General features: G+C 46.0%; 2 protein-coding genes across 2 annotated transcripts; one reads left to right on the plus strand and one right to left on the minus strand.

Moving 5' to 3' along the window:
• Positions 1–410: 410 nt before the first annotated feature.
• Positions 411–7,335, plus strand: LOC117857886 (uncharacterized). The gene is made up of 7 exons (XM_034740790.2): positions 411–749; positions 1,265–1,407; positions 4,498–4,769; positions 5,092–5,246; positions 5,358–5,620; positions 6,486–6,548; positions 6,896–7,335. Exons 1-7 carry the CDS (start codon positions 482–484, stop codon positions 7,154–7,156), a joined length of 1,425 nt encoding a protein of 474 aa, XP_034596681.1. The 5' UTR covers positions 411–481; the 3' UTR covers positions 7,157–7,335.
• A 224-nt stretch (positions 7,336–7,559) lies between these two features.
• LOC117857887 (uncharacterized) lies at positions 7,560–9,224 on the minus strand. The gene is made up of 4 exons (XM_034740791.2): positions 8,762–9,224; positions 8,449–8,589; positions 8,095–8,310; positions 7,560–7,962 (listed from the first exon to the last, which is right to left on the minus strand). The coding sequence occupies exons 1-4, from the start codon at positions 8,999–9,001 to the stop codon at positions 7,831–7,833; spliced, it is 729 nt and encodes a 242-aa protein (XP_034596682.1). The 5' UTR covers positions 9,002–9,224; the 3' UTR covers positions 7,560–7,830.
• Between the last annotated feature and the right edge of the window lie 299 nt (positions 9,225–9,523).

Below are 9,523 nucleotides of genomic sequence, written 5' to 3' on the forward strand. Positions count from 1 at the left end.
TTTAGCCTAGCAATACCAGAGGTGGTAAGGGGTTTCTAATTTAGCCTAGCAAATATAAGGATCAAGCTCACTAAATACTGAACTGGAATACTATACTATTCGGAGCTAAATATATATAGAATTAAACTGGAATACTATACGATTCGAAACTAAATATATATATAGGATTGAATTGGATTACAAAGGAAGGAAGTATAAGAGTCATGTGTATTTTCATCAATTCGAGAAGGTTAGAGACAGATCGACTCTCCTGTGAAATTCGATCAACATATTTGAGCTACCCTCACTTTTAAGGAACGTTGAGCCAAATTGATACTCCCAAGCAGTGATGCATCGTTTGCTCAATCGCTATGCACCGACTGCACGCGTAATAAGAAAAGAGAAAAGCATTAGCAAATGCCTCAGCAAATCTGGGCCGTTTGATCTGAATCAGATCATCTGATCCCACAAGCCTTCCCCGTACCCGTGCCCTCCGCCGGTGATGGCGAAGCTCCCGTCGTCCTCCGCGGCGGCGGCCGCCGGAGGCCGCGGCCCGGCCCACCAACGGACCCGGCTCCTCCTGCTGCTCCTCGTGGCCGTCGCCGCCTCCGCCTCCACAGCGGGGTTCCTCCTCCGCGGCTCCCTGCGTGACCCCTGTGACGCCCACGTGGACTCCGCCTCCCTCACCGCCGCTGCTGCCGACGGGAGTCCCCTCGGGTTCATGAGGTCCAAGCTCGTGCTACTCGTCTCCCACGAGCTCTCCCTCTCCGGTAATTTTCTCACTTTTGGATTCACTTCTTAGTCCATACATTGGGGAGTAGTGTGATTAGAATTTGTTGGTTTGAGTAAATGTACTGAGATCCCAGTTTATCGGAATGTGAGACGGAGCACTGTGCACTGGGGATCGGTAGCTCTAATGCTTGATTGTGATGCAAGCGAGTTGGGCTACTAGATTGCGTAGTTGCGTTTATGTTAACGAGAAATCAAACAGAGAGATAGGAGTGAAATTTCTACTTCCAGTGTTGGATATGAGCCTAGATCTCTTGAAAAGGCTAGAAATGATTACGATTGCAATAATGTTCTTCTAGTAAAAGTAGCTATATGAAGCTATTGAGTACTTAACGTTGTTCAAGTTGTTCCTAAGCTCTCTAAGCTGGAGGATTCGAGTTCTGAAATGGTAATATTTGTTGAAAGAATCTCTGAAAACGAAAGCATCATTTGTTTGTTACTGTCATTCATTTTAATAACCAATCAGTCTCAGTGGAAATACTCCTAATTCATGTAGGTGGCCCACTTTTACTGATGGAGCTGGCATTTCTTCTGAGGCATGTTGGCTCACAAGTGGTGTGGATAACAAACCAGAGATCAGAAGAAACAAATGATATTACACATAGCTTGGAGCATAAGATGTTGAACCATGGAGTGCAGGTATGAATGCTCCTACAGATGAGTAGCTTGGAATTTTGGTCTTACATTTATGCATATTGCTTGGAATTTGGAATTTTGGTCTTACCTCTTTCATTTTCTTAATGAAACGGAGCATCCCTTCATCTAAAAATTGCTTGGAATTTGGTTTTGTTGATCTGGTAAAGTTATACAAACACTACAGCAAGCTAGTTGTTTGTAGAAATCTAAGCAAAATTTGAGAAAATTCAATAGCAGAGGACGGTAACTGCCATTTTGATAAACTAGGCCATCAGTTTTGGACTCTATGACTTGACTGTAGTAAATTTTCAGGAAGGGTTCTGCTCCATTGTTCCTAAATAGATGCCTTTCTAGGATTTTGCATAACCAAGGGCCAAGGCACACTTAAAAATAATGATTTCACCTTCATTCAATGCCTTCATCAGATTTGTTAGTTCTCTTGGAACACGTATGCACTCTGGGACATTGTACAAAAGGACCTTGCAGAATGAAATTGATCATTAAAAGAGTATGCTCCTCCATTCTCAAAATATATGACATTTGAACTATCTTGTCCTGAACGCCAAATTTGAGAATGGAGGGAGTAGTTTTTTGAGGAAAAACATTAAAAAAATCATCGCCAAAATCATATCGTAAGCATCAACCATGAAGATTATTTTTTAAAGAACATTTGAAAGTTTGAATGCCACTTATATTAGAATAAGGGGAGTAAATCATATTGTGAGAATTATCCGTGAAGATTATTGGATAGAGTTGTTGAACAACATTAAGTGTATAATTGGCTTGTTATACATAAGAGTTCAAGTATTAAACAACCTTCTGTGAATTTTCTCTTTCTAGTTTTTTTAACCTATGTTTTTTTCAATCTGTATAGTAAATACCACAGTAGGGGTTTCCCCTACTGTATTTCGCTCAAAAAACATTAAGTGTATTAATAAAAATTTACTCCTTTTTTTGGCCTTTTAGATTTTTGAACTCCACCAAAATTACTTTCTCCATTCTCAAATAAATGGCATTCTAGTTTCCAAGTAATGTTTTCGAATGCATGTCATGAGACGATTTTGGAATAACTTTTTAGCATTTTCTCTTATATATCGTTCTTCTTTAGAGATCAAGTTTTTATTTCCAAGGTCCTTTACTATATGGACTACAGTAACATACAACATTGCAAGAGTAATAACTAGCCTATGGGGGCTTTACATCATAGGCGGAGCTCCCCATACAGCAGGGTGGGGCAGCTGCCCCAGCTTCCCAGCGGAGCAAGGACCCCCTACCCCGTCTTCCTCAGTGAGATCTAGGCGAGGAATCTAGCCGGTTGTGTTCGTTCTCCGTCAATCATGGCGTCAACTGAAGGAAGAAGAAGATGAATAGGCACAAACCGTTATGAGGCTGTTTGGGCCAACTAGGCCGACGAGTCCATACAGCGTTCCTTTATGTTTTTGAAGAGGCCCAAATGGCAAAAGGCCGAAATGGCCAGTCTCTGCTTGTTGCCTCTGCTCGTTGTTCGCCGCCTGCTGCCGTCCACCCTGACGCCTGCCGCCGACCAACATCCGCCTCTCAATCTGCATGCTGCCGGCCACCCACCCGTTGACACTTGACACTATTCTCTTTCACGCCTGAAGCCCTCGTCGGTGGCGATATCGTAGCCACGCCGTCGACCGTTGACTGCTCACTAGCGAGCTACCTAGGGCCAAGGCACATGAGAGATATGCCTAATCTGCCAACACCAATAGGAGAGCAGGGAAGCAGCAGCAAATGTTTTTCTGCACAGCAGAGGCGCTGCTTCTTGGCACGGCGGCGGTTGGTGGAGCAAAGATGGTTGGCGTGTACATCGACAGGACCTAGGTGAATTCTGCCCCAGCTAAAATTTCGGTTGAGCTCCACCGCTGCTTTGCATGACGGTAATATGATATTTTGTAGGCATCCCTTCATTGTTGTGCAGTATCCTAAGATTACATCTATTGAGAAACTGAGATAGTACGGCTCTTGCTTCCTTACTCAATTTTTTTTTAATATCATAAACTACTGATTGTCGAGTCCTTTAAATTAACTGCATGCTAAAGAGGTAGGGGAACTTTAAAGAGAAGATAACACTTTACGAAAATCCTTCTGCAACAGAAGAGAACACTTCCCAACTCTTAAAACATCAAATACAAGAAGAGCACCAATTAATATTTTACTCCCCCCCCCCCCCCCCCCCCCCCCCCCCCCTCTTGAACCAGCAAGAGAGCTGTGCGTCATTATATTGAGTAACAAACCAAACCAAAGTACAACATTAGAATAGAACCTACTCTCACCCTAACTTAACCCAAACTGAACAAAGGGAAGAACAAAAGGAGCGCAGGATCAACTAGTAGTAGGAAGAACTCCCAGTGATATTTTACATATGAAACATAACTTTTTTTGAGAGAAGAAAGATAATTAACTTGTAGTTTTCAATAAAAATGCATGGCCTGTTAAGAGAAGAAGTGCACATGGAAGAGCAGCAGAATAATATTATGTGGTGAGGGTAAATATAGTTTTGGCTGCATACCTGCAGTCGCTAGTTGCTACTGTGCTTAAAACTTCAAAGAACAAACAGGGAATTTAGCGAGAGAAAAATTTGAAGTTCTACTGAAACTTAATATGATACACTGGGTCTTCTTATCCATCTATGTTCAGTGCAGGGCAATCGTTACAATTCAGATGGAATTTCAGGAGGTGGAAAGTAGGCGGGAAAAGGACGGATTTGAATAAGTTAGAACTGGGATGTTGATTGATTTCACTGTTTTCTCTATCGACACCTAGCACAAATTGCGAGGGGACTACAATTTAAACTCTCCTCTCACACATTGACCTTATGGTTGACGATTGACCTTGTAAATTTGAGATGGCTGGAATGACTAATTTGCTCCTAGGACTAAGTGCAACTCTCTAGTCCTCTTTCTGTTTTGTGCACCTCATTTGGCTTTACTATGTTATAATATTAATATTTATCATAATAAAATGAAGTGCAAAAGAAACGATGGTGCCACAAACTATCTCCGTTGGCATACATCAAAAATGGAATTTAATCCTTGTTTACTCAAATACTTCAAACTACTTGCCTCACAGGTTTTACCAGCTAGGGGACAAGAGGCAGTTGATACTGCTCGAAAAGCTGATCTGGTTGTCTTGAACACTGCTGTCGCTGGCAAATGGCTTGATCCTGTTCTAAAAGATCATGTTCCTGAAGTCCTTCCAAAGATTCTGTGGTGGATCCATGAAATGCGAGGGCATTACTTTAAGCTTGAATTTGTCAAACATCTTCCCTTTGTTGCTGGGGCCATGATTGATTCTCACACAACGGCTGAATATTGGAAGAGCAGGACTAGTGACCGTCTGAAGTATGTGCACAATTATAACCCTGTTTCTTTTTCCCGTATAGTATTGACTGCTGGGTTCTGTATTATAACATTGAAGAGGTTGGTATCATAGTTTTGACTCCATACTGCTGATATGAATTAGCTGTCTAGGAGACAATAAATTCTCTGCCCCCTGCCTTTCTGTTGATAGCTCCAATCTTTACTGGCTATATATTTTTTTCTGCTATGTATGAACTTTTACTTGTGATGAAAACACTTAGGCAATAGTCAGCCATTTCTTGCATTTTCTTACTTATTGAGTTTCTGGTTCATTATTATATACCTCTAATTGCTTCATCTAAAGAATACAGATGCCACAAACTTATGTTGTCCACCTCGGGAATAGTAAAGAACTAATGGAAGTTGCTGAAGATAACATTGCAAGAAGAGTCCTACGGGAACATATTCGTGAGTCCCTTGGAGTACGGAGTGAAGATCTCCTGTTTGCAATAATAAACAGTATGTTTCATCACTTAGTTCCACAATTCCCAACCACATAGTCTTGTTGATGTAAATTCTATATGTCTTATTATTGCATTTTCCTTTCTTAGTAAATATCCTGTAATCCAGGTGTATCACGAGGAAAAGGGCAAGACTTGTTTCTTCAGGCATTTTATCAGAGTTTGCAGCTCATCCAACAGAAGAAGTTAAAAGTGCCTACGATGCATGCCGTAGTTGTGGGAAGTGATATGAATGCTCAGACCAAATTTGAGACCCAGCTACGCGACTTTGTGGTGAAGAATGGGATTCATGAACGTGTCCATTTCGTGAACAAGACATTGGCAGTGGCTCCTTATTTGGCAGCAATTGATGTGCTTGTTCAGAACTCTCAGGTGAGTCATAGTGTGATATGTGGTCCATGTTTCCCCCCTCAAAACTGTATGTCTCTGTTAATTGTTTTTCACGCGGAATGTTTATAGTATGGAATGGCTAGGAACGATATCTGCTTGTATCGTATTGCTTCACTCTGCAATAATTAATACTGTCTACTTTAAGTCATAAAGAAGCTATCAATAGCTAGAGATGGAACAGAGAAAGGGTGATTCTTTGTTTGGCATAGCATTTAGGTGAACTTTTACTTTGTTGTACTTTTTTTTTATTGAACAGGAGGGGTATGCCCCTACTGATTATATATATTGAATAAAAGAGCAAGGTTTACAAGACTTTGTTGTGCTTTTGATTTGTCATATTCTCACCAAAGGCCATGGCTTAAAATTTCTTAAGGACTAGTGATACATATATCAGTCAAATGCTAGCATACAATCTTTGCAATTTCTGGCCAGTTCAAGATTGATCAGTACTTAATGATGCTTAACTATTTGGGTTTCAAGCCCCCTCCCGGCCACTATTAGTATGTTGACATTTCACTTCATGTGGTGTATTGAGGAACTTAGCTTAGAACAGAAGTCACTTACCATATATATGTTTGGTTTGCAGCTCAGCTAAGAAAGCCAGTTGTTTTGGTATGGTACTTGCTAAGGATGCTTAGACCACAGAGTGCAAACACCCTTAAACTAGTGAAATTTGCAAAAAGTCCAGGATTAGTTATACACCTGCTGTAAAAGATTCGACTTGCATTATACTGTAGGTCAGTGACCAAGTAGTGCTGCTACACAGCCAGTGTCAGAGGCTTGTTCATAAGCGGATTTGTTCTGCTTCAGACTTTCAGTAATAATACCTTTTATTTTCTCAACCTAGGCCCGTGGAGAATGCTTTGGAAGGATAACAATCGAAGCAATGGCATTCAAGTTGCCAGTACTGGTAAGGCCCTCTCTCCCCGCTCCTGTCAGTGTGTAGGCAGGGGACTGGCAGGCAAGTCAGCTAAACCATTGGTGAACGCACTATATTTTTACATTTATTTGGAGTATAAACGACCAATCTTTCTACAAGGCAATTAACCATGCTGCAACATTCTGAAACGTGGGTCAGCAATTTTCTGAATCTGGAGACCAGAGTTATTGTTGTGAATCATGGGTACAGAGTCGCTGTAAACAATCATGAGCTCACATTAAGCCTTGTGCCCGCCATCCGCTGTTTTCGCCTGCATTCTGTCCTATGCTGTCAACTTGTTGACCGGGTTTAATGACGTTACGCCTTTGCTATATCAGGGCACGGCTGCTGGAGGGACCACGGAAATCGTCCTGGATGGCTTGACTGGCCTTCTGCACCCTGCAGGGAAGGAGGGCGTCGCACCTCTCGTGAAGAACATCGTGAGACTCGCAAGCCATGCTGAGCAGAGGGCCTCCATGGGGAAGAAGGGCTATGACAGGGTGAGGGATAGGTTCATGGAGCATCACATGGCTGAGAGGATCGCGGCAGTGCTGAAGGAAGTTCTGAAGAAATCACAGGAACAACACACTCGTTCTTGAGCTTTACCGTGCCCATCAGCTTGTGCTAACATGTAGATCTAGATCTTACGGACTATGAAGTTCGGACTCGGGGTAAACTGTAGATTACAGTCTGTTTCACCTGTTGTTCTGCTTCGTGGTTTGCTGTATTTCATTCATTTCTCATTGGTGAGGTAATCAGGTAAACTGTCTGTTCCACCTGTTCTGCTTCGCGGTTTACTGTTTCTCATTGGTTTTACCTATTTGGGATAGCACCGACGGTTTAAATTTCTTACTGATGCTGTACCCGTACGACTTGCCTCTAGTTGGTGCCCGCTCTGACGATGTCTTTGACGAGGTTTGACGTTGTTACAGTGATGAGAATTATGTCATCACATGCAAGGCGCCAGTCGTTTTGCCAACTTGTTTGTTTGCACTCATCAGATTCCTGAACACGATTCGCTGGACAATTGTACAGCCAATAATGATCGCTAGAGTACACGCACCGCCGGTTTGCGACATCCTTGCCAAAGGGAACAGCATGTTTACATGATCATCATCAGATCGTGACGATCACCTTCGTCAGAGGCAAGAACTGCGCAGACACGGGTATATATGTACAGCACTCGGTCTAGAATCGAATTCAACTCTTATCCGTCGTCAGCTTGGGCTCCGACGACAGCTCCTGCAGGCTGCCGGCGTACGGTCGCTGGAGATCAGTTGACGGCGAGCTTGCCTGCCGGCGGCTGCGGCGGCGATGGCTTCTTCTTGCTGAGCTTGTACCTGACCATCCTGAGGATCCGCAGGAACCAGTAGGCGCTCACCAGCTGCAGCCCCGTCGCCATCGCCTGACGAAACGGAAGCAACAGCGTGCCATGCGTGGGAGGTTGGTTAGTCGTTGGGATTTTGGGGGAAGGTGGTGGTTGAGATGAAGGTTGGTTTGGCCAACGGATTTGCCGAGAAGGCGTGCGTGGGCGTACCTTGATGAGGATGGGGTTGTCGGCGGTGACGGTGACGTAAGTGAGGTAGGGGCCGACGCCCATCCGGGCGGCGGAGAAGGTGACGGCGAAGAGCACGTCGACGAGGAGGTTGAGGTCGGTATCCCGGACGCCAAACTCCTTGAGCATCTCCCGGAGGTGAAGCAGCGGGCTCGAGATCTCCGTGATGAGCAGGCTGGCCACCATCTCCGTCCCGCACTGCAACCACAGAGCCGCCGGGCAATCAATGAGCTCGATCGCCCTCGAATTAAAGGCCGGTCAAACAAGGCCGCCGGCCGGCCGGCCGGCTGATCGGATGGGTAACCGACGAACTAACTGATTTGGTTATGTGCTTACCCTCCGGTAGGCGAGGCCGGCGCCGATGCCGACGATGCTGACGAGGTGGTGGACCGTGTTGTCCAGCCGCACGTCGCCGTTGAGGTGGCAGCACGCCGCGTCGTACACCATGTACGAGAGCGTCAGAGCCAGCGCCTTCATCTGCCATTGATTGCGACGCCACGGTCATGCATCGGCCGCCGGCTTAAGATCACTGGTGTGGTGGTTACTGCCGCCGGCCGTGTTCGTTCCGGCTGACGGGGGAGGAAGGCGCCGGCGCGGCATGCACACGGTCGTACGAATTGAATAAAGAAGAAAGCGGACGTCGACGTACCTGGCGCGGGGACGACGCGGCGGCGAGCGGGCAGACGGGGCAGGACCAGTCGTCGACGGAGAGGCAGGCGAGGCAGACGGCGGCGACGGCGTGCATGGTGGAGACGGCGCGGTTGCAGAAGTCGTAGGAGCGCTTGGGGAAGAGCGCCCGCACCAGCACGAACGCCGTCGACCACAGCACCGCCCCGGACGCCACCCAGCTCACCACCGTGCCGCCGCTAACGACCCCCGACTCCTCCATGGCCGCCGCCGCCGCCGCCACAACACCACCTCCCTCTCAGTCGTCGTAACCCGTTGACGGGAGAGATCTAGTCTAGGATTGAACAATGATGGGGTCCAAGGCGCGCGAGTATATAGGCAGAGCCGCAGAGAGAGAGAGAGAGAGAGAGAGAAGGCACGTAGGTAGCAGCAATGAGGACGGACACGATCTGTCACGGAGCTAGCGTGACTGACAGGGGTATACAGAGCCGAGTTATATAAGGGAGTGCCGGGCTTCTTGTGGCGGAAAGCATCGTGACTGTGGAGGAGAGAGGCGGATCCATCGTTGGATCGGATTCAATGGGGGCGGTTGGGGACGACGGGCCGGTATGGGTCGGGCTCCAACTCGGTGGCGAAAGCAGCTGGTGCCGCCTGGTGGAAGAGGGACGTGAAGTCTGATCCGTTTCTGGTCGTGGTTGGCGCACGTACGAGACCGTATCGTAGCTCTCTGGCCTGGCCTCTCATGTTCTTCTCATGCAAAATTTACTTCTTTATTATAGAAGAA

This window comes from Setaria viridis, chromosome 5, assembly GCF_005286985.2.
Source record: "Setaria viridis chromosome 5, Setaria_viridis_v4.0, whole genome shotgun sequence".
In the NCBI taxonomy this organism is placed as follows: Eukaryota; Viridiplantae; Streptophyta; class Magnoliopsida; order Poales; family Poaceae; genus Setaria; species Setaria viridis.